Below are 26187 nucleotides of genomic sequence, written 5' to 3' on the forward strand. Positions count from 1 at the left end.
AATTTTAAAGTGTCTGTACCTACCAACATAACATCAAATTTTGAGAGACAAAAACTGGTAGAACTAAAAGGAGAAATATTTTAGCACTCTAAAGGTAAAATGAGTTTCTTATTATTCATAACAAGTCCATTTCAACCAATTGCTTGAGTTCATGTTAATAACATGACTTTTGGACATCTCCTAAAAGGGTAGAGGCTGGTTGCCAGCAACTATGGCAAGGCGACATTGACGAGTGAGGTGACTCTTTACTAACCTAAAAACTCTCTGAAAACCCTTTTGATATTTGCTTACTGTGGCCAAGGTGACTCCTTCATCCGTAGTGGTGTTCAAACCCAGCGGAGGTCTCGAGAGTGATAACCTTTAGAGCATCTCGGCCTGCCTGCTAACACTGGCTTCTTTGTTCCCTTGCAAAGTGTTCAAACTACGAGACTTTCGCTTTGTGCTGGAAGCTGGAAGTCAGCTCTTGATTAGTCACTGACTCTCTCAAGTGTCGAACAATAAAGGCACACCTCATATTAAAATTTTTACTTTATTCTTCTCATCTCCCCTTGCCTAAAACGGTAGTGAGATTAATCTGTCATTGGTTTGGAGTGCGTTATTTCTTTATTTGGCTTATTAAGAGATATTACCCTGTATGTTTTGGCTTATAAAATTATTTTATTTCTCACAGTTGAACCTGTGCCAAATAAACTGCTGTCAGGCAAAATCAATTTCTGAAGCCTAATTTTGCTGCCTCCACAAAACAAAACAAAAAGGTCACACTGATTTTCTTAGGGCCTAGAGCGAAAATATGCTTCTTACCACCAGACACTAAAATGTTTTTCTTGATGGACGTTTGGACAGGCTCTACATCATATTGATTCTACATCATGTAATTTCTTTAGCTGAATTAAAAAAATGATATCAAGCATACCACTGCAAATATTCAAGCACCCTAACAGGAAGTAATAGGGAGAGAAGTATGACAGGAACTTTTACCACATCGTGCAGATGAGAATCTAAATACAATTAAAGCAGGGATAGCTAAACGGAGAAACGTTGACACTGCCATCATTTCAGAGCCTTGATATGCATTTGGAGGGCCTCGCTGAAGGAAATGTATTGACATAAATAAGAGAGCTGGTTGCAGTGAAGATTCAGACACCTAAAGGACGTGATGCCAGCCAAAAACATCACGTGAAAGGAACTGCCGAAAATATTTCATGTCCTAAGACCACAAAGGATAAAAAAGTTAAAAGCTGATCCCAACCTAGAAGAGTATGGCAATTTGCTAAGGCACGGAGAAGACAATCAATCTGCTTAGTAAGTTGGACCACAGGAGAAGTTGCACCATCGTTCATGCTCCTCTTAAAAAAATGAAATAAATTACTTTAATTCTCAATGTTCCCAATATTACAAATTCTAATGTACTAATATTAATTTCACTATTTTATTTCCATATTTACTTATAATCAAGAGTAATAGAGTTTTAATGTCTTGGGAAAAAGATTTTGAGGTCACAAAACAAAATTTTTTCCTTTGATTCTGAGATTTTTTTTTTGCATAGTTTCAGCTTACATGTGATATTTATATTTCATAGTATTATAATAAGCTATAAATTTTAGGACCAAAAATATGGCATACTTTGTTCTAACAAACATCAACTACTAGAGTCATTAGATTTTCCAATTGTTTCATTTCCATTGAATACTTCATACTTCAGTGTTTCAGCACTTGAGACATTTAAAAAGGTGCCAAACCTGTAACAAAAAATAAATAAAAATGAGTTGTATGCTTTATTTATTTTTTAAAAAAGAGACAATTACCTCACAGAGCCAATCTGTTATATCCAAAATGTACTATTCTTTCCTTGAAAAAGAAAAGAACGCGACAGTAGCTACGGTGTCCTCTGTCCTCCTGTGAGAGTTCACAGGAGCCCTTAACTGTCCAGGATCCCAAGCTGCCCTCTCGGCCTTGTGCTCCAGTTTCGCCTAGGAAGTCATTGAATAACCTCGGCTTGCTCAGGACAATTCTGATTTATGCCCAGTGTCTTGTTGTAATTCTTAACCGTGCCTACTTTCACTCTCAAAAGTGTTCTAGTTTGGACAGTGAGTCATATGGTCACCCTGATTATAACTCTCTTAAAATACTTGCATAATCTTCATTTAATGAAGTATGTAAACATATTATTTTATACAACATGTAAAGTAGTAGAATCAAAGCAGAGCTTTCTTGGCTCCACAGGGACACTTTATATTGTACAGGGTAATACCCTCAACTGTGATTTATACTTTAGTGCCTTAGAAAATCAAGGGACAGTAGTGTGAAAGAAAGGGCAGAGAAATATAGCAAAGCTTCTGAATTTCTACCTCCTGTGTTCTTAATTCCAAGGGACTCCCTTTACATAGAGTGATTGTCAGAGAAACGTATTCAAAATTAGCATACCAAACATTCTTTCATTATTGACAAGATAGAATGGACAAATTAACTCACAGGTCAAATTATAAAATTTTGAAACATTATCTGCCACCTTTTTTTATCTTGGTGCACGTACAATTCAGATCCTTCCAGGAGACAGGTGATGGAAGACATGTAATGAATAGCTAAATACAAAAGAAACATCAATTATTGTTCCTTTATACCGCTGGGAGCTAGTTCAAGTACCACAGAACTGGATTCATGTCATCAAAATCCCACTCAACAATCATTTCACTTATTCTTGGTTCCTTGTCCACTTTCCCTTAGTGAAATTTTAAAATCTTTATTTTCAGGTTTCCTATTTAACATCATATACTCTTAACACTCATCAGATGATAGGCAAAAGCAGAAAGTACCAGATGAGCTAAGTTCCTAGCCCCCCAAATACCACCATATCTATATCTGGAGGGGTTCTAATTTTCTTTTCTGCATTCACTGTAGAATGGTTCCCATTCATTCAAGACTAGACTTTCCAATGAGCACCCCCACAAATTTCCAACTTATTACCTCTTTCCTACCCTTTCAATCTTTCTCACTCCATTGGGACCTACCCTAAAGTAATAAGTAATGTCTTTAAAACTCTCCTGTTCTCATGGATTTTCTTTACTGATATAAAACATAACTTCTCTTCCATCAACTTCAAAGCCTTGAAAGAGAAAATCTGGAGTTTAAACTTTATTTTATTGCTTCTTCCTCATTCAGATTTTAAGCCATCTCTATTCTCTCTGAGCACCGTACTTTTCATTTTAATGTATGAAAGAGCATAATTGCAGTAAAATAACCGTTTGCATGATTCTTGATTTATTGTTTAGATTCACCCTAGAGATAAAAGATTCTGTAAGATGTATAAAGGTAGGGCTTATTATTACATCCCCAGAATTTAGCCTATGTTGCAGACCTTAGTAAACACAAGAGATACTTGTTTGAAAATAATAAAATCAATGTTATCAATATTTAACCCACATTATTTTATTTATAACACTCTTGCCTGAGGCATCTTTTAATTGTTAACTAACACTTTATTTTGAGGCCTACGTTGGGCTTCAAAAATAGGCAGACTAGAATCCGAGCCTGCATTCTGGTCTTATTACTCATGTGACCTTAGGAAATTTATTCATTCTCTATGAACTTCAATTTCCTGATCTGAAATTTAGAGATAATGATAGGTATATCATAAGCTGTTTTAAGGTTAAATACATTATTAGATAGAAAGGCCTTTTCCAGTATGTGGCTTGTTATAGGCATATAATACATAGTATTTGTCATCACTTGTGCATGATTTAACAATTTTTAGGTGTTCTCACTGTTGTTTACATTATTCTTGAAACTCCTATTTTTCCCCATCAGCTTCCGTTCTTTCTCCCTTTTTCTTTAATCACTTACTCTTAAACACTTGTGCTAGTTTCCTACTTATCTGACCCACATACAGGGTGGATATGTAGGTTTTTATCCTGTGGCTTCTCCTTTTCTCCATTTTCCAAGTCATTTTGGATAGTTTTTAATTTACCAAAGCTCTTCCTTACCAAGCTCAAATTCCCCTTGATAATGAGGACTCATCTGTTATTCCCAAAGAATATGGTAATCATCGATAAATGTTTGATAAGTAATTAATGTTTAATAAAATCATGGGTGGATACTTTTTTAAAACATTTCTCCATTACTGTCATCTCCCATTCACCCCCAAGCTCGCATTTTATGTTCATGCGATTCTTACAAGTACCATAAATTTGACATATTAATGTTTGCATTCAATATCAGTTCCAAAGATAAAAATACTACACATACACTTGATAATTTTTTCTTTTTTATCTTTTTTATTTATTGTGGTTCAGTTACAGTTGTCCCGCCTTTTTCCCCATTGCTATCCCCTACCCCATAACTGGCCACTCCAACAGTCAATCCCCATCCCTGCATTGTCCTTGTCCATGGGTCCTTTATACAAGTTCCTTGACTTGACCCTTCCCCTTCTTTCCCCCTGTTGTGCCCCCCCTCACCTCTGGTCACTGTTAGTTTGTTCTTTATTTCCGAGTCTCTGATTCTATTTTGCTCACTTGTTTGTTTTCTTGATTAGGTTCCACTGATTGATGAGATCATATGGTATTTGTCTTCCACCACTTGGCTTATTTCATTTAGCACAATACTCCCCAGTTCCATCCATGCTGTCATGAGGGATAGGCATGCCTGCTTTCTGCTGTGTAGTATTCCATTGTGCAAATGTACCAGAGGTTTTTGATCCACTCATTTACTAATGGGCACTTAGGCTGTTTCCAGCACTTGGCTATTGTAAATTGTGCTGCTATGAACATTGGGGTGCATAGGTTCTTTGAATTGGTGGTTCAGGATTGTTAGGGTATAATTCCATCAGTGGGATCACTGGGATTGAAAGGCAGTCCATCTTTAGTTTTTTGAGGAAACTCCATACTGTTTTCCAGAGTGACTTCACCAGCCTGCATTCCCACCAACACTGTACTAGGGTTCCCTTTCTCTAGAGCCCTGCCAACACTTGTTGTTTGTTGATTTATTAACAATCAACATTCTGACCTGTGTGAAGTGGTATCTCATCATGGTTTTAATTTGCATGTCTCTGATGGCTAGTGATGCTGAGCATCTTTTCATGTCTCTGGGCCCTCTGTATGTCTTCCTTGGAGAAATGTCTGTTCAGGTCCTTTTCTCATTTTTTAATTGGATTGTTTGTCTTCCTGGTGTGAAGTCATGTGAGTTCTTTGTATATTTTGGAGATCAAACACTTGTCCGAGGTGTCACTGGCAAATATGTTTTCCTCTACAGTTGGTTCCCTTTCCACTTTGTTGATCTTTTCTTTAGCTGTGCAGAATTTTTAATTTGATGTAGTACCATTTGTTTATTTTTTCATTTATATCCCTTGTCTTAGAGGATGTGTCAGGGAAAATATTTCTGCATGGAATATCTGAAATTTTTCTGCCTATGTTTTCCTCCAAGATTTTTATGGTATCATGACTTATATTTAAAAGTCTTTTATCCATCTTGAATTTATTTTTGTGTGTGGTTTAAATTGGTGGTCTAATTTCATTTTTTTGCATGTACTCATCCAGATGATAATATTTTCTTATGTATAAATTCAAGATAGAAAACTTAAAATTATCATAGTCTGCTCTCTTTCCTTCATACCTCATACCTAGTTAGGTTTAGCCTAAAACAATTTTATCTCAATTTTTCTTTTTTAATTTTTTATTGTTATTCTATTACAGTTGTCCCAATTTTCCCCCTTTGACTCCCTCCACCCAGCACCCCCTACCCCGTCAGGCAACCCCCCCACTATTGTTCATGTCCATGGGTCATGCGTATAAGTTCTTTGGCTTCTCCATTTCCTATACTGTACTTTACATCCCCATGGCTATTCTGTAACTACCTATTTGTACTTCTTTTTTTTAATTAAATATTTTATTGTTATTCTATAACAGTTGTCCTAATTTTCCCCCCTTTTCCCTCCTCCATCCAGCCCACCCCCCAGTCCCACAGTCATTCCCCTCCCTGTTGCCCATGTCCATGGGTTATTCATACATGTTCCTTGCCTAGTCCTTTCCTTTTCTTTCAACCCTTGTCCTCCTCTCCCCTCCCCTCTGGTCATTGTCAGTTTGTTCCTTGTTTCCGTGCCTCTAGTTCTATGTTTCTTGTTAGTTAATTTTGTTCATTAGGTTCCTCTTATAGGTGAGGTCATTTAGTATTTGTCTTTTACCAACTCGCTTATTTCACTTAGCATCTATTCTCCAGTTCCCTCCATGCTGTTGTGAAAGATAAGGGTTCCTTCCTTCTTTATGCTGTATAGTATTCAATTGTGTAAATGTTCCACAGTGTTTTGATCAACTCATTCACTGATGGGCACTTAGGCTGTTTCCAGCATGTGGTTATTGTAAATGGTGCTGCTATGAACATAGGGGTGCTTAAGTTCCTTTGATATTTGTACTTCTTAATCCCCTCACCTCTTCAACCATTCCCCCACAACCCCTTTGCATCTCTCTGATGGCTAGTGATGCTGAGCATACTTTCATATGTCTCTGGGCTCTCTGTATGTCTTCCTTGGAGAAATGTCTGTTCAGGTCCTTTTCCCACTTTTTAATTGGATTGTTTGTCTTCCTGGTGTGGAGTCCTGTGAGTACTTTAAATATTTTGGAGATCAAACCCTTGTCCAATGTATCAGTGGCAAATATGTTCTCCCATACTGTAGGTTTCCTTTTCATTTCGATAATAGTTTCTTTAGCCATGCAGAAGCTTTTTTATTTGATGTAATCCTATTTGTACACTTTTCCCTTGCCTTAAGAGCTATATCAGCAAAAATACTGCATTTTGGGATATCTGCAATTTTACTGCCTGTATTGTCCTCTAAGACTTTCATGGTGTCATGACTTATATTTAAGTCTTTTATCTGTTTTGAGTTTATTCTGGTGTATGTGTAAGTTGGTGGACTAGTTTTATTTTTTTTACATGTACCTGTAAAAAAAAGATCTTCCAGCACCATCTATTGAAGATGCTATTCTTACCCCATTCTATCCTCCTGCCCCCTTTGTCAAATATTAATTGACCATAGAGACATGGGTTTATTTCTGGGTTCTCTATCCTGTTCCATTAATCTATGTGTCTGTTCTTATGCCAGTACCAGACTTTTTTGATTACAGTGGCCTTGTAGTATAGTTAGATATCAGGTATTGTGATTCCTCTTACTTTGTTCTTTTTCAGCATTCTTGAGGTCTTTTTTGGTTCCATATAAATTTTTGAAACATTTGTTCCATATCTGTAGAATATACCATTGGTGTTTTAATAAGAATTGCATTGAATCTATAGATTGCTTTGGGTAGTATGGACATTTTAGTTATGTTAATTCTTCCAATCCATGAACACAGTATATACTTACATTTATTTGTATCTTCTTTAATTTCTTTCTTCAGTGTTCTATAGTTTCCTGAGTTTACCGTATTTTTCAGACTATAAGATGCACCCTCTCCCACCAATTTGGGAGGAAAAGGGGGGTGCGTCTTATAGGCCACATGTAGCTTACCTGGCTTGCTGCTGGGAGGAGGAGATGGTGATGGAGTGGGTTTTTCCCCCTATTTTCCTCCTCTAAAACCTAGGTGTGTCTTATGGTCTGGTGCATCTTATAGTCTGACAAAATACAGTACTTCCTTGGTTATATTTATTCCTAGGTAGTTTATTTTTCTTGTTGCTATATTAAATGGGATTTTGTCCTAGTTTCTCCTTCTGGTATTTCAGTTTTAGTTTACAAAAATGCCATCATTTTCTGAATATTGACTTTGTATTCCACTATTTTGCCAAATTCACTAACTAGGTCAAGTAGTTTTTTGGTGGAGACTGTAGGGTTTTCTATGTACACTATCATGTCATCTGCGAAAAGTGACAGTTTTACTTCCTCCTTTCCAATTTGGATGCCTTTTATCTCTTTTTCTTGTCTGCTGTGGCTAGAACTTCCAGTATTATGTTAAATAAGAGTGGTGAGAGTAGATATCCTTGTCTTGTTCCTGATTTAAGGGGAAAGCATTTAGTTTTTACCTGTTGAGTATGATGTTGGCTGTAGGTTTCTTGTATATGGCCTTTATTATGTTGATGCATGCTCCCTCTACTAACACTTTGCTGAATGTTTTTATCATAAGTGGGTGCTGGATTTTATCAAATGCTTTTTCAGCATCTGTTCATATGATCACATGATTTTTCTCCTTCATTTTGTTTATGTGGTGTATTACATTTATTAATTTGCAAATATTGTACCATATTTGCATCCCTGGGACAAATCCCACTTGGTCATGGTGTGTGATCTTTTTAATGTATTGATGGATCCAGATTGCCAATATTTTGTTGAGGATTTTAGTGTTTATGTTCATCAGAAACAGTGGCCTGTAGTTTTCTTTCTTTGTTTTGTCTTTACCTGGTTTTGGAACCAGGATGACGCTGGCTTTGTAAAGAGTTTGGAAGTCTTCCCTCTTCTTGAATTTTTTGGAACAGCTTGACAAAAATGGCTAGTTTTTCTTTAAATGTTTGGTAAAATTTACATGTGAAGCCATCCAGCCCAGGGATTTTGTGTGGCTCAAGTTTTTTGATTACTGCTTCAAATTCACTAGTTTTATTGGTCTATTCAGTCTTTCTGCTTGTTCTTGCTTCAGTTTTGGAAGATTGTATGTTTCTAGAAATTGTCTATTTCACCCAAGTTGTCCAATTTCTTGAAATATAGTTGTTCATAGTAATATCTTACAATCTTTTGTATTTCTGTGGTATTGATTGTAACTTCTCCTCTTTCATTTCTGATTTTATTTGGGTCTTCTCTCTTTTCTTCTTGATGAGTCTCTTTTAAAATTTGTCAGTTTTGTTTATCTTTTCAAAGAAGAAGCTCCTGGATTTATTGCTCCTTTGAAATGTTTTTTTTAGTTTCTATGTCATTTAAATTTGCTTAGATTTTGATTATTTCCTGCCTTCTACTAACTCTGGGCTTTGTTTGCTGTTGTTCCTCTAGTTCTTGTAGGTGTAGGGTTAGGATGTGTATCTGAGATTTTTCAAATCTTCTTTAGGTAGGGCTATCTTGCTATGAACTTCCTTCTCAGGACTGCCTTTGCTGTGCCCCATAGGTTTGGGGTTGTTGTGTGTCCATTTTCATTTGTTTCTAGATACTTTTTGATTTCTTGTTAACACATTCATTATTTAATAACATGTTATTCAGTATTGAAGTATTTGAATGTTTTTGAGTTTTTTCCTTGATGTTTGTTTCTAACTTCAAACCATTGTGATCTTAAAAGATTGCTTGATATGCTTTCAATTTTCTTGAATTTGTTGAAGCTTGACCTCCCACGTGGTCCATCTTTGACAACATTCTATGTGCATTTGAAAAGAAAGTATATTTTGCTTCTTTGGGGTGAAATGTTCTCTTTCTCTCTATATACACACACATATAAGTTAAGTCTGTTTGATCTAGAGTATCATTCAATGCCACAATATCCTTGTTGGTTCTTTATTTGGAAGGTCTATCCATTGTTGATAATGGGGTGTTAAAATACCCATTCTCTGTGTTGGTACCAATCTTTTTGAAGCCCTCCAAGATTTCCCTTATTTATTTAGGTGCTCCTGTGTTTAGGTGCACATATATTGATAGGGGTTATATCTGTTTGTTGGACTACTCCCTTAAGTATTATATAGTGATCTTCTTTTTCTCTTGTTATGGCTTTTGTTTTGAAGTCTATTTTGTCTGATACAAGAATTGATAGCCCAGCTCTTTTTCATGTCCTTTTGCTTGGAATATTTTTTCCATTTGTTCACTTTCAGCCTGAGTAGAACTTTTGTTCTGAGGTGGGTCTCCTGTAAACAGCATATATGCGGGTCATGTTTTCTTATCCATTCAGCTACCCTATGTCTTTTGACCGGAGCATTTAATCCATTTACATTTTAGATTATTATCAATAAGTACTTACTCATTTCCATTTTCCCCTTTATACTTGTGTTCCCCTCTTTCTCTCTCTTTTTCTTCATCTTATTAAAGCAGTCTCTTTAGCATCTCTTGCATGGCTATTTGGTGGAGATATGATCTTTAGCTTTTTTTTTTTTTTTTGTCTGGGAAACTCCTTATTTCACCTTCCACTTTAATTGAAAGCCTTGCTGGGTAGAGTAGTCTTGGTTGCAGGCCTTTGCTTTTTATTACTTGGAATATTTCTTGTCATTCCCTTCTGGCTTTTAGTGTTTTCTGTTGAGAAATCAGCTCCTAGCCTTATCCTTTCCTAGGGCTCCCTTCATAGCTGTTTCTCCCTTGCTGCCTGTAAGGTTGTCTCTTTGTCTTTAAATTTTGCCATTTTAATTGGAATGTGTTTTGGAGTGGGCCTATTTGGGTTCATCTTGATTGGACCCTCTGTGCTTCCTGGACTTGTGTGACTTTTTCCCTCACTAAGTTAGGGAAGTTTTCTGTATTATCTTTTCAAACAGGTTTTCCATCCCTTACCCCTTTTCTCCTTCTGGTATCCCAGTGATGGGAATATTATTATGTTACATGTTGTCCTGCAGCTCCCTTAAACTATCTTTTTTTCTTTCTGCGCCTTTTTTTCATTTTGTTCTTCTGTCTGGGTGTTTTTTTCTACCTTGACCTCCAACTCCAACTCACTGATTCGATCCTCTGCTTCATCTAGCTTGCTTTTAATTCCTTCTAGTGTATTTTGGGTATTGTATTCTTCATTTCTCCCTGGATTTTATTCATAGTTTCTATGTCCTTTTTCATGCTAATCTAGTTACCAGTAAGTTCCTTGTAGCTTCCATAGAGGTCCTTGTAATTCTCACTGGGCTCCTTGAGCATCTTTATAACCATTATTTTGAACTCTATGTCTAATAGATTGTTTGCTTCAATTTCATTAGCTCTTAATTTCATTTATTCTTTTGGGGATTCCTCCTTTCCTTTTGATCAGGGGTTGTTTCTTTGTCTCCCCATTTTCGGTGTAATGGACAGAAACTCTTTTTCTTTGTTTCTGTCCATTAGATTAGATTGATCTGCTTTGACTGCCTGTCTTCGTGGGGTGGCCTTCTGTGGTAGGAGACCTGTGGGACTCAGTGGTACAGTCTCCTTGATCCTCTGAGCTGGATGCTCTGGGGATGCCCTTCATGCTGTTTATGTGGGTTCTCTTGTTGTGATTGGGTTTTGGCTGTTCTTGGGTCATTCTTTGGTGGGTTTTCCCCACTGGCTGGCTGGCTGGCTGAGAATCAAACTGCCCACCACATCTTATCTGCTGTTGTATAGCTACAGATGGTGCGAGGTGTCATCTGTACTCCTTGGCTACAAAAATTCATATCTGTTGAGATTCTGTTGATTGTTCAGGTCACTTGTCAGATGATCAGCCAAAAATCTGTTCTGGTGGCACAAGCAGTTGGACTCAGCCTCCACCTACTCATCCACCATCTTCTAAATCCTGTCTCTTAATTTCTCTCAATTTCTTAACTATTTTTAAAATTTTTTCCTCTGATTAGATGTTTCTATCCTTAATAAATTATCAAAATAATGTTACCAATGAAAAGTCTTTCCTTTGACATTCTAAGTACTCTTTTTCTTATAGAAAGAAGAGCACAATTTTTTTAAATCAAGCATTTGAAGAAACCTTGTATATATTTCAGCTAGGTTTAAAGTGTTATCAGTATCACAAATGGATATACAATAATGAATAAGACACACTTTCTAACTTTAAGAAACCAAAATCTCACAGAACACATTCAAAGCTATTGACTAAAAATATAATGATGAAAGAGAAAGCCCCGAATTGACATGGTATTTGCAAAGAAGCAACAAAGTTGACACTTGAAAATTGAGTTGGATTAATCAAGTTCAAAAGGAACAAAATAATAAGTCAGGTAATCAAATCATAAAGGGCAAAAATCACAGAGACATGAAACTCATTCAAGTTGGTGATGATAACAAGATCTGCTGGGTTGGAGCGTGTTATTACAGCAAATTAAACAATTAGATATTGCTGGATAGTAAGGGTTTGAGCACTCCAGAGTTGGCATTTTTTCCATTCAAATATTAATAAAAACAATAACAGCAAAATAATCATGAACATTGCAGTAACTTTATCTGATTTCTTTGTATTTTAACTTTAACAACACTAAGTAGGTTGTAACATGTGAAAATAAGATAGATTATTTATATTATTGTACCAAGTGGACTATAGTCAGAACTATAATTTTTTATCAGTGTACAATCACTATAAGAGGGAGGAGAATTCCATGATTTAGTTTTTATCAATTGTCTGTTAATATATGCCTCAATAGCAATTACAGGGGACAAGAAATACCAAAGATATATATATTTCAATAACTTACCTGTTGTGATATGTGTCATAGACTGGTTACCCTAATAATTGTATATTCTTGCTATTTGAACCTATGATATAGGAATTCTCCAATGACTCCCCTCAGAGGGAGTGGGTCACTCATAAAAGGCATAAAGGCCATGCATTAGTAACAGCCAAGGGTTAATATTTGTCTTACCTGTACCTTAACAATACCAAAATATTTCTGTGGACAGACTACAAATTGTACACAGACCTGAGTTCCATTCCCAAATATTTCACTGTCACATCTCGGGGAGGAGGAATTGCTTTTGCTCTCCTTCTGACATTTGCATGCCTTTGAGCATGAGCAACATCTGAGGTCTGAAAAGCAAGCAAGGAAAGTCTCTGACACTGGTACACACATATGCATAATATGTATGCAGAGGTATACAATCAGTAAGCATATATATCAGAATTTCCAAACATCTGCATTGTATATTGAAATGATTAGCAAAGCTTATACATTAAATGAGGTGACTGTTTAACATATGAGAGAAGGAAGAGAATATGATATGAAGTTAAATGGGATATAGATCTGAAACAATCTGAGATAGAAGAACCATTGATATATACAGAGGAAGAAAAATGATGAAGGGATTATTAAAAGCACTCAGAAAGCTTCAGTGTGTTTGGATTGTTGCAGCAAGACCCTAGTCCATCTCTATTATGCTAAATTTTCTACAGACACCTCACCACTTTGCTGTTTCCAGTGATGTTGCTTTAAATTATTTAGTGTTTTGCCATTGCTTTCAGGTTAAAATTCAAACCCTCCACATTATTTCCATGAACCTTAATGACATTCTAATTTTATTCCTTATCAGTTCACATATATTTTGAATACCTTGAACTTTTCCTGAGAGTGTCAGGCTTTTATTTAATATGTGTTCACTCTCAGCATTGAATATTGTACCCTCACCCAGTCTTGACTATCTGATCCAACTATATTGGTTTTTTGCATTATGTATTTATGATTATGTGCATTTCTTTCACTGAGTTATAGTTATCTGTTTACTCCTCTGCTTTTCCTATCATATCATAAGATCATCAAGAAGAAGAATTGTTAAACTGCTGTACTGAAAACTGTATATTAGCAGGTTCTCCTCCCAAGTGCTTGACAATTTTTTTTTATAATGAAAGAAGGTAAGAAAGGAAAGAGTAAAGAGTGAAAGGAAGACAAATTAGTGGTAGGATTTTCAGCAGGGGAAATGATGTGGTTCCTCTCTGAAGAAACTGAATAAACTATCTAGCAAAGCCTAAGTTTCTACTATGATCGTTAGTGCCACACTTTATAACCGTCTTCATTTGGGAAGTTTTCTGTTCATATATTCCACCCTGGCTTCTGCTCTGAAAACATCCAGGTAAATTTCTCATCTCCAGAGAAACCTACCAGAAAACCTATCCTGTTCTAATAGCAATCATGTCAACCCAAACCAAACATCCCTTTCTTTCTTAAATGTGAACAGAGAAGCAAGAATTATAACATATATTAGAGCACCAGCACGAGAGAGAATTCCCATTATGAAAGAAAAAGGAAAAAAACCTGTGTATCCCCCCCCCCCAAAATTTAGGAAAGACAAGAGTCATATTTTACATGACTCCTCTAATTAACATACTTAGATGATTCCAGAACTAAGAACAAGATGCTACAAAAAACAATTCTCAAGAATCACATAAGATTTTATCAGGTTAAAAAATATGATTGTCAAAATAATAATCAATATAAAGTATGATAAATAAGGTTTAGAAAATCTCCCATGGTCTAAAACCAAAAAGAGATGACAATTTGCAAATCTTAACATTTGAAGCAGAGATGTCATGAAAACAAAAAAGGAAATGAAGCAGAAAACATAAACTTATTAGGAATAGCACATATTTTCCCTAAATTTGGCATAAACTTGCAGACTGAGAAAGCCCACAAAGTGCACCCCAAATGAATGATTAAAAAATACTCATGCCCAGAACATCCTAAAATTTCAACTCCTAAAAAATGAAGAAAGTATTTGAAAGCTAAAATCAGGTCATTTTTATGGAGTGAAAATCACACTGGGAACAGACTTATTAAAAACATTGTTTGCTAGAGACAATGACGCAATCTTGTCAATATCCTCAAAGAAACTAATTTTTAACTTTCAAATTTATATCTAACCAAAATAAAGACCTTCTCAGACATGCAAATATACAGAACCTTTATTCCCTATATACCCAACAAAATCCCATTAAAACAGGAGTTCAAATTAAGGAAAAAAGAAGAAAGAAGGGATTTAAGAGGACTCAATTTAATGAGAGAGAGAAGGAAATTAGTTTGATAAAAGTAGTGCTTAAATAACATATAAAGAAACTTAGTCAAGAAAGACAAAAAAGCATTTTTTATAGAAGAATTTATAAATTGCTAACATATTTCCATGTTTTTTTAAATTTCAGAAATATTTCATGATTTTGAACCCAGTGAAAAAGCTGGGGAAAATTAGAGAACCCTAAATTATTGATGAGACTATATGAAACAGATAGATGATTTCACTCACCATTGTCCTTCTGCTGTAAGCTCTTGATGTATTTTGGGGTACACTTTTTCAACTCTTTTAATGCGTTTTCTAACATATTTTTGAAAAAAATGTGCTCACTTGAGATATTTTTATACATATCCAGGTATAATGTTATATTTCTCTCCAACTGTTCTATTATGCTTTGTTGCTTGTCATATGCTGTTCCATTGCTGAAGAAGAGTTTTTGGTAATCTATAATGCACGGCAAGAGATTAGACTTTAACACAAAGTTTTGCAATAAATTATATTAATATCATAGTAGTTATTTAACAGTTTAATAGAAAACATTTTAAAAGATAGCTATATACATGTAGAAGACCAACCTTACATACTTTTAAGATTAAAATTAATTGAGATAAAAATGATTTAAGTTACTCAATGGTGCACTAGTTTCTTGTTTAAGGAAATGCCCAAATAAGTTAAAATGCAAAATGGAAAAATCTACATGAAGCAGAAATTTCAAAATAAAAGACAAGGTCATTCAGTATATTACTGAGCCCATGTGTTGTGAGTTTGAGTTTTTTGAAAAAGTTATAACTGAAAAAGTTATAACTGAAAAAGTTATAAAAAGTTATACAAATTATAAAGTTATAATTTAAGGAGAGTTTGTAAGCACGTTCCTCAGAATTAAAGAAAAAATTCAAAAGACAGGGATTGTGTCTCTAAGAACTTCAGAAGATTCATCCTTGGTTGGTGTGGCTCAGTGGATTGAGTGCTGGCCTGAGAACCAAGGGGTCACCAGTTCAATTCCCAGTCAGGGCACATGCCTGGGTTGAGGGCCAGGCCCCCTGTAGGGGACACTCATGAGGCAACCACCCACTGATGTTTCTCTCCCTCCCTTCTCCTTTTTCTAAAAATAAACGAAATCTTAAAAAAAAGAACTTCAGAAAATCCAGAAAGTTTCATAAGCTATCCATTCTGTGAATTATTACAACATAACTTGGCTTTTCTTGATAGATAGATGTCAGTTACCTGGCAGCCCTGCAAATTAATGGAAACTTTAATTTTTAATTGAAGTTCTGTAAGGATTGAATGCGATAAAGATCACCAAGATGAGCATTCAAGAAATGTTAGCAATTATAGTGATAATCATTTTCTATTTCCTCAGGATGCCTCTCTACTTACTCTTGTATAAAGGAATGAATGGGAAGGGCACTTCCCACCAGCATCCAGGCTTGGGCAGACACATCACCAAATATGGAGTGTTTAAACTCAAATAAATAATTAATGGATATTTAAAGAAACAAAATATGGCAGTGGTTGGGGAAGTATACAAGGAAAAGAAAAAATATGATCAATATAGCAAAAGATAGAAACATGAAAAGCAAAAGGGTATTAAAACTACAAAGTGTAAAATAAAATGATACATATATGATCAAAGATTTTACACTGATCATTCATTAATCATACAGAATTTAAAAAGTACTTTGGACACTCTGAACTGGAAATTGAGAAAAAAGGTACCTATAGGTTATGGTTGGGGTGAAGATTAGATGAGACTGTGTATGAAGACCTTGAGAAAACATTAGTACTTAAAATATTAAGTAACATAACATCAGAATAATGTGACGTGCATGATAAAGTGAAGGAACAGCCTCAGAGAAAAGGGGAAACGTACCTATTAATATCAGGGTTCCCATTCCAGCCATCACTGCCAAGTTCAGCAACAGCACAATGAAAGCCACAAGGCCCCACATTTTCCATGGACTAGAATGTCCTATGAGGAAGCACAAATTCAGAAGAATGAGATGAAAAACACACTTTATGCTACTCCCTCTTTCCCTAACCTTCTCTGCACCTCAGTGTATAGGACCATTTAACTCTATTTTATTTTAATGAAAAAAATAATGTGCAAAGTCAAGCAGTCCTCATTTATGTGAAGTCTTTAGATTCACATCTAACACTAAAAACACAATCTTACATAAATGGAACTATAGTCATATCTGAGTGTTTTTATGGACACTGTCTGGTTTATAATTGATCAGTCTTCCCCCCACCCCATCTTCCTGATGTTGCTTTCCTTGGTCTGTCTTCCCATCTCCGTGTAATCAGCATTTTCCACCTGCAGGACATTCTTCCTTACTTTTACACACTAGTATTGAAATGTGTTACTTAATCCAATTTCCTACCCATTCTCTGATGATTGATCTTTTCAGGTGTTCTCTTTAATACCAGCTTCCTAGGAAAGCATCTATTGCCTTTAGATTCTCAAATTTACTGCAATAAATTTGCATAGACTATAGCCAGGTGTATTTATTCTCTCCCAGTGTATGGGTATATTTTAAAATTATTCCTAATATCTGATAATTTTGCTTTTGTCATTTTTCCTTAATTTGGTATTGGGTTCCTTTAAATGAAACCAGTCTTCAGATTATATTCTATCTTCAAATTATTCTATCTTTAACTTAAACTTTTAAATTCATTCTCTCTTAATTTATTTTACTTATTAAAATATGTATTAATATTCTCCAGGTCCATCCAGAAAATTATGTAAGTGAATTAGGCCAGTCAGTGAAAGAAAAATACCACATATTTCACTTAGCCATGGAACCTAATGAACACAATATATTAACAAACAAAACAGCAACAGGAAGTAGGGGGGTGGGGGGATGGGATGAAAGATGGTGAAGGGGTTAACCAAAGAGCATTTATGTACATCCCATGGACATGGACAACAATGTGGGGATTGGAAGTGGGCAAAAGGAGAGAAAGCAGGAAGTATAACAGCATAAACAATGAAAATAAAATTAAAAAATAAAAAAATATATAAGTATAAGTAAAAAATATTTATTAAGTTTGGCTATTCTTTCTTCTCTGATAATGAAATATTTGAGGTGATAAATCTTTCTCTTTGATAACTTTAGCTATTTTCAAAAAGATTTTTTTGTGTGACATTTTAAATATCTGTAATTTATTTGTTTTGTTTCTTAATCAAAAAATTATTAGAAATGTATCTTTTCCCAAGTATTTAAGATTATTTGGATTATTCTAATATTATTACTCTTCTTATTGTATTATAATCAGAAAGATAGAGGTCTATTAATTTCTAAAATTTTAATATTTAGTAGGTTTTTGAAAAGTAAATTACTAACTCTTTATTCAAAGATACACTATCTGAGGAATTTACAATTATATAAAATATGTGTATTTATATCTATTAAGTAAGCATAATAATTTAATTATTGAATCACCTATTTCATATTTATCAGATTTTTGCTAGGTATTCTATAGTAACAAAAGTAGTATATTAAAAACCCTGAGTTAAATTTACTTCAAATAAAATCTCCTCTTATAATTTTTTTATATATATTTACCTCATTTTTTTGGTGCATATGGGTTTATGGTTTTTAGATTTACTTCATGAGTTATAAATTTGATCATTATTTACCATGTGTTTTCCTGATTTAATCTAGACTCAATTTTTTTTTTACTTTTTCTTAGTACTTGAGTTCTACTTGTATATCTTTCTTCTTCTACTAGTTACTAGCCCTTAGACAACAATCTTACTGCCTCCACCAAAGTGCTCTAATCATTTACAGTTTATGAGTTACAATAGCATAATATTATATATAATTATCAATGCCACTGCCCAACCTGAGCTTTTATAAAATCTTTACTTCCTCACCCTTTCTCTCCCTGACCTTAGGTTATAATGTAAGAATTTAGTAAAATTTGTCCTGGACTATTACAGACTCTCTCTTGGAATACATTTATTTCATCGCAAAAATAATTTAACACTTATTATTATAATTTTTATTGTAATCATCCCATCATCAGCTACTACTTTTTTACATTCCTCTAAAGTTTCTCTTATTAATTCTTCTATGTCTAGAAAATTTCTTGAGTATGTTTCTCACTTGAAGTGTATGATGATTTTCTATTTTATTAGAATGGATGAATTATATATTTTCTGAATTCAGGATGAGTAAATGGTAATAATTTTTCTCCATTTTTACTCAGTATTAGAAGACATCTATTTGTCCTTTAATTATTCCCTTGTTTATATCTGTTATTTTTGTTCTTTATGGAATCTTAGTATTTACCTATTAAATCACTTGGCTTTATTACTCAAGTCTATCATGATTTAATATCTCTTTGATTTTGAATAATTTCTTCCATATGATCTTCCAGGACATGCACAGGGCCTTAATGAACTTCACTTGTTTTTCAATTCATCTACTAACTTTATTAAAGTGAAAGCCATATTATTTCAGTTTAAATTTTTGTGTAGCTATAACTTAGTATCTTAAATGATGTTATTATGTTGGGTGTTTATTGTGCTTGTCTTTCTCTTCCAGAGATTGTTTGGAGTCTTTGGCTTTTTCTTCCTCCTCTGGCCTCTGACTCCCCTAAAATCAGTAGCTATTTTTAATTGTTTTGTCTTCATTTTATTTACTCTTGTGTTTGACAATAAGCTTTGGAGGACTTTGAGAACCATTACACCTACGTGTGATGGAAAGCACACGTTTCTTTCTCTATGTGTCAATGGAATACCAGATGACAAGCTGTTAATTCTATGTTTCATGAAAAAAGGCACATGGTCCAGTATTTTCTCAGACGCAAAGGCTAGCATGCTCTATGATTTAGAATTACAGAGGACTGGTTCTACATGCCAGTCCAGTTTGGATACTAATCCTCTGAGGCCAGAAAGACAAGTAAGTCCTCTTGAGACTACACAAGACTGGCACCACCTTTCCTATATGGAGTCCAACAATATCAAGAGACCAAGCCCTTTTCTTTTCTGGGAATCTCTTACCTAGCACAGAAATAAACAAATCCATTGCCCCTTCTTCTCATTGGAATCTAATGAGAATTTTGGACATATACTGTAAATACCTTCAATGCTCTGTCTATGCTAGCTCCATTCAGGGGACGTATTTGATAATAGAAAGTGAAGAAAAAAGGAAGAATAAAAGTGCACTAGAGTTGACTGAAATGTTGATTGATTGGTTTGGAATTAATTGTTATACATAAATCTCATTCTTCTCCCTTGGTTTTCTCTAAAAACTCCAATAAAATGTAGAAAGAGGGTTAAAGAAGGCATAGATTCATGATAAAAAAAAAAAAAGGAAGGAAACCAAAGAAATGAAATTTTGGAAGGTAGATTAGTAACTTTGTGGGCCCTTAGAAGCTGAAGCAAAGTCAGCATTGAGGAAACAAAAGAAGCAAACTAATTCTCATTTAAGAACCCCCAAAAGCTCCAGGAATTGATGATATCTGGTACTTTCCATGTGGAAGTATAAGTGACCTGAAAACTGAAAATGTGCCTAAACATCCATGTAAGATACAAACAGGCTCCCTTCATCCTGTATTTTTCCTCCACTCCATAAAACTGAGTTACCCTCTCTTATCCATTCTCATAGGAGACTGCTTGGGGCAGTGTATTGTAGGTTCATCTCCAGAGCAACTAGCCGGCCAAAGACAGTGAAAAAAACCTACAAACACTGACAATGGAGTTTTTCAGTGAATTGCCCCAGTCCATGAAGGCTACATTTAAATAAGTCAATCACATATACACATGGGACCAACAAAACTGAGTTGTTATCATACTCTTTAATGGGTCCAGGTAACCAAGGATCACCAGATATTTGAAGAAAGCTGACAACATGAAAGGCTGAGGAAAAAAATAAAACACAGATGAGCAACTTAGAAAAAGCAGAGCTAACACAATGAGGAAATTTCAAAATTTCTGTAAATACACTTCCTGGTGGAAGTGTAAATGTGGAAAATGGTTTTGACAATTTCTGATAAAGTTAAACATACTCCAATCAAATCTAGAATCCTACTCTTAGGTAGATAGTTACCTAATAAAATTTCTAAAAAATATGCCTACAAAAAGACATGCACATAAAAGCAGCTTTATTTATACTAGCCCCCAATTGGAAGTAACTAAAATATCTACCTACAGGTGAATGGATAAATATTGTGCTGTATCCATGCAAAGGATTACTACTCAGCAATAAAAAGGAATTAACTACTGATCTGCATGACATGGATGAATCTCAAAAACACTATGCTAAAGAGGACTTCCAGCCAAGATGGAGGCATAGGTAGGTATGCTTTGCTTCCTTGCACAACCAAAAGATGGACAACAATCAATTTAAAAACAAAACCAACCAGAATTGCCAGAAAATCGAACTGCATGGAAATCTGACAACCAAGGAGTTAAAGAAGAAACATTCATCCAGAATGTGCCACAACAGTCTACGGCCACACCACCCTGAACGCGCCCGATCTCGTCAGAATGTGCCACAACACAGTGAAGTGGGTTGCCCTGCTATAGTGAATACTTAAAGCTCTGCCCCTTACAATGCAACAGGCACACCAATACAAAGAAATACGGCCCAAATGAAAGAACAGTTCAAAGCTCCAGAAATAGAACTAAGAGATGAGAAGATAGTCAACCTATCAGATGCAGAGTTCAAAACACTGGTAATTAGAATGATCACAGAAATGATTAAGTACAGCCATAAAATAAAGGAAGAAGTGAAGGCTACACAAAGTGAAATAAAGAAAAATATACAGGAAACCAAGAGTGAAGGGAAGGAAGCCAGGACTCAAATCAATGATTTGGAACAAAAGGAAAAAATAAACATTCAACAGCAACAGAATGAAGAAACATGAATTCAAAAAAATGCGGAGAGGCTTAGGAACCTCTGGGAAAACTTTAACTGTTCCAACAAATTAATCATAGGGGTGCCAGAAGGAGAAAAGGAAGAGCAAGAAATTGAAAGCTTACTTGAAAATATAATGAAAGAAAACTTCCCCAATCTGGTGAAGGAAATAAACATGCAAGTCCAGTAAGCTCAGAGAACCAAAGAAGTTGGACCCAAGGAGGAACACATCAAGACACATCATAATTAAGTTATCCAAGATTAAAGATAAGGAGAGAATCTTAAAAGCAGCAAGAGAGAAGGAGACAGTTACCTACAAAGGAGTTCCCATAAGGCTATCAGCTGATTTCTCAAAAGAAACCTTACAGACAGAAGGAGGTGGAAAGAATTATTCAAAGTCATGAAAAGCAAGGACTGATATCCAAGATTACTCTATCCAACAAACTCATCATTTAGAATGAAAAGGCAGATAAAGTGCTTCCCAGGTAAGGTAAAGTTAAAGGAAGTCATCATCACCAAACCCTTATTATATGAAATGTCAAAGGGACATATCTAAGAAAAAAAAAGAAGATCGAAGCTATGAACTGTAAAATGACAACAAACTCACAACTATCAACAACTGAACCTAAAAAACAAAAACAAAAACAAACTGAGCAAACAACTAGAACAGGAACAGAATCACAGAAATGGAGATTAGATGGAGGGTTATCAGTAGGGAGGGGGTGGAGTGAGAATGGGGGAAAAGGTACAGGGAATAAGAAGCAGAATTGGTAGAAAATAGACATGGGAAGGTTAAGAATAGTATAGGAAATGGAGAAGCTAAAGAACTTACATGCATGACCCATGGACATGACCTAAGGGTGGAGGAATGCTGAAGAGAGGGGTGGATGCAGGGTGCAGGGTTGAGGAGGATAAAGGGGAGAAAGAAAATGGGACAACTGTAATAGCATAATCAATAAAATATACTTGAAAATTTTTTTATTTATGCTAATGAAGGAAGATAGTCATCAAGAGTATATGTTATTCAAACTCATTTTGATTAAATTCTAGACCAGGCAGAATAGTCCAGTATGACAGAAAACAGGTCAGTGATTATCTGCAGCTAAGATTGTTGATAATGTGGTGAGGATAACTTGGAAGTCACACAAGTGTCTTTTGAAGGTGACAAATGTATTGTGTATATTAATTTTGGTGGTATGTAGATATATATTTGTTAATTATGATAAACTATACAGTAAATGTAAGAATATTATTTTGTATTTAAATTATACTTCAATAAGGTTGACTTGAAAATATAATTTTAAAAAACCGTCAGAGAAATAAGATTTTTCTATACACATAATAATAGAATGTTATAAAAAGCCTTTAGAAAACAAGAATTTGTTGAAATAAAATAATACTAAGAACATATTTTCTGATAGGAAAATTAAAAGACAATTTAAGAAAAATCACCCATAAAATATGAGAAAATGATATAATCATAAAAATTGGGAGGTTTAATGTTATAAAAATAAGAAAAATCCAGAAAAGGATATGAAAACTCTGGGGGTAGATGGAGAAAATAATAAAAAAAAGAGACCGTTTCCCATAAAGAGCATGGGTTTATCACCTTGTGTTTACCCTTTTTACTTCATTTCTCAAAATTTTTCTATCTTTCATTTTTAAAAGTAATCTCTAATTTTTATGCCACAACTTCTCACATAATGTCCTTTTTAAATTTCTTCTTGACCCAGTGGCTCTATTTGCTCCAACAGTGCTTACCGTTCATGGCTGTGCTCTCTGCCACCTCAGTTGTGCTCTCAGCTGCCTCGGGTCTGTTTTCGGCTACACCATCCAGCTCCAGTTCTGGCACTTCATGATTATATTTACAGGGAGAAAAATGTAAAAGTATTTAAAAAATTAAAAATAAAAAAAATCACTCTTTGCTGTAGTCCTCTTTTTACTTTCTAACTGTTCAGATATCCCCACTATTTTTGACTTGATTTTGATAACAGATATTTTTCTTCATACACAAACTCTTTGTGACCCTTTACAAAACTGAAATTCGAGCAACCTACCCAGATGTATGTAAAACAATAAAAATATTATGAAAAATTTAATAACAGTTGTTTAATATTGGCAAATATGTGACTGAACATAAATTGCTTCTCCAGTTTTGCAACCTCCTGAGATCAGTTGCTTACGATATTAATTGGATGGTGACGATGTAATACCCCTACACATACAGTTCCCTCATCAAACATCATAGAAAAGATGACTCTGTTTGGGAAATTTGTCTCTAAAACATAATCTACTAACCCGATGCCTAAAATTCTATAATCACATTTGTTTATATGGACTGCTTTTTCTTCATCATTTGAATATGAAATACTTTGGGGGTAAATAAGCAAATTAAAAATTCCACATATTTACAGAAGATATAATTTTATATTAAAAACAAAAGGACTTAAAACATACAAAAATATTAAAATAGGTAAATAAAAAATTATAAAGAAGAAAAATAATCTTAGGAATGCACATGGAACCGTATATCCCATCGCAATAACGACATTTCAGTAAACATGATTTTGATGTTTTCGAAAGTTATCTTCCTACTGCTTCAATGTTATATCTAACTTTCTAGGGATTGAATTGCTGAATACAACAGACTGCAATTATGTGGACTGGAATTATATTATGTTGAAATAAGGAACCTTCAGTCTAGTCCATCTCAGAAAGAAAGAAATGTTTACATCTGTGAGTAGAGTGTGATGGCCCTTTGAATCCCATAGAATATGTCTATTTAATATCTTTTAGCAGTTACATAAAAATCCTGGAGAATTATTTTCATGCTATTGCTGTTTTTCCTTCCCCTAATAGCCTATAATCTCTAAAAAATATAAGAAATGCTATTGCGGTAACACCAGGAATCTGCATTTCCAGAAGCTTAGACTACAGTCTTCTTTTATACTCCATAACGATCTTACAAACTAAACAAGATAGATGAATTTAGGGTCTGGCATAGCGACTTTACTATGAACTAGCATTCCATAACTGAATCTTAGAAGAGTCTAACAGCCTTGAGCTGAAGCCAGAAGAACCCACTGGTAGAATAGCTGAATGGTCTTTGGTCTGTCTGATCCTGCATAGAGGACCTTACCTGTTCTCTTGAGGCTGCCGCTTTCCTGGAGTTTCTTTGACTTAGAAGGACTTGGAAATTGGAGAGTCGCATAGGTCACTTCCTCAGACATTACTGAACAAAGAAAGCACAATTCGACCACTCTGTGCGTGGGGCTATCACTCTGAAATTGTTCTTGCTGTTGTTGGGTGATTCGTGCACACAGGGACTAAGTTGAGTGAACTGCCTTTGTAAAAACCAAGCAAAAAATAGTGTCAAAAACAGAACTGTTACTTCTGCACATGTCTTATCTCCCTTTTCTAACTTCCTCCAGTAAAGCATCAAGTTGAAGAAATGGTCTTAAGAGAAAAATGTGCGTTTTAAACATAAATATTTCTTTTTAACTTGTGGAAAAACCATACGGATATCTAGACTTGAGACTACCCCGTGAAAATGTAAATTCAAGTATATTTATTCCTGCATATATGAAGTTGTTAATCACATTGTGCCTGTGAAAACACTGTTATAATTGCATGTGGTACTTAACCCACTACTAACTCCCAGAAAACCACAGGTGAGTTAATTCTCAACAAAATGTTTTTCTTTTCCTTTTTTACTTCCTATTTTTCTGGATTAAAGAGAATCCTGAGAAGTTAAAACAGTGTTAATGGACAAGAAAAAAAGGTTCATATACTTTAAAGTGGTAGTTCTTTCTTTAGAGTACACCCATCAAGATAGGATCTCAATTCTAATATTTGAATTTTGGGAGGAAAGTAGTACATATGTTTATATTGACCTATTTTAAAGACTGCAGAGTTGAGATTCAGGGACGCCCAGCGCCCTGCTTGCGATCCAGCACAAGATTGGTCAGTGGACCGCGTGCTCACTGTGTCCTGACTATCTGGCATAGTGACCACCATGTGACACATCTTCAATTGGTATCTCTAAATGGATAAATTATTAATTCATGAATAAATAATCACAGTATTGCTCAGTGCAAAGAAACTGTTAAATATTCTTATTAATAAAGACACCTGTATTGACTTTCAAGAAAGATTGAGCATTGTGCAGTAAGCTTACAGAGGAAAATCGCAAGTAACCAATCTAACCTTACACACACAGGAACTAGAAAAAGGAAAACAAACAGGGCATGAAGTGAGTAAAAGGAAGGAAATGATAAAGATCAGAGCAGAAAGAAATTAAGTTGAGTCTAAAAAACAATAAAGAAGATCAATTAAACCAAGAGCTTGTTCTTTAAAAGGATAAACAAAATTGGTAATATTTTAACTAGGCACATCAAGAAAAAGAAGATGAAGAGCCTAACCAAATAAAATGAGAAAAATCCAAGATGGAGGTGGAGTAGGTGGAAGTTACACTCACTTCCTCCCAAGGCCCATCTGAAATTGCAGCTGAAACATAGAGCAAGTAACCCGAATAACCAACTGAAGACTAGCTCAGGAGAAGTCTTATAACCAAGGATTTCCAAAAGAAGCCACACCGACACTACTAAGAAGGGCAGAGATGTGCAAAGGGCTAGTCCTGCTCCCACGGGCAGCGGCTGAGATTCCTGAGGGATATCTCAGCAGCAAAGGTTTCCCCTGGTAAGTGTGAGGTCTCAACTCCAATCTGGGCCCCTC

The 26187-nt window shown here is 34.9% G+C and overlaps 1 protein-coding gene across 1 annotated transcript; it reads right to left on the reverse strand.

Annotated features, from left to right (window-relative positions):
- Positions 1-1639: 1639 nt before the first annotated feature.
- Positions 1640-24696, reverse strand: LOC123478605 (C-type lectin domain family 12 member A-like). Its single transcript, XM_045187111.2, has 7 exons — positions 24593-24696; positions 23215-23304; positions 16458-16556; positions 14819-15031; positions 12511-12617; positions 3009-3103; positions 1640-1739 (listed from the first exon to the last, which is right to left on the reverse strand). The coding sequence occupies exons 1-7, from the start codon at positions 24681-24683 to the stop codon at positions 1640-1642; spliced, it is 795 nt and encodes a 264-aa protein (XP_045043046.2). The 5' UTR covers positions 24684-24696.
- Positions 24697-26187: the final 1491 nt, after the last annotated feature.

The sequence above is a fragment of the Desmodus rotundus genome, chromosome 3 (genome assembly GCF_022682495.2).
Source record: "Desmodus rotundus isolate HL8 chromosome 3, HLdesRot8A.1, whole genome shotgun sequence".
NCBI lineage: Eukaryota > Metazoa > Chordata > Mammalia > Chiroptera > Phyllostomidae > Desmodus > Desmodus rotundus.

Excerpts from the sequence above, each read along its gene's own strand:
- LOC123478605 (XM_045187111.2), bottom strand. The coding sequence starts at position 24,683 with ATGTCTGAGGAAGTGACCTATGCGACTCTCCAATTTCCAAGTCCTTCT. Across the intron at positions 15,032-16,457 it reads GGGAACCCTGATATTAATAG|ATTACCAAAAACTCTTCTTC; the intron begins GTACGTTTCCCC and ends CGTGCATTATAG. Across the intron at positions 12,618-14,818 it reads CTTACAGCAGAAGGACAATG|ACCTCAGATGTTGCTCATGC; the intron begins GTGAGTGAAATC and ends CTTGCTTTTCAG.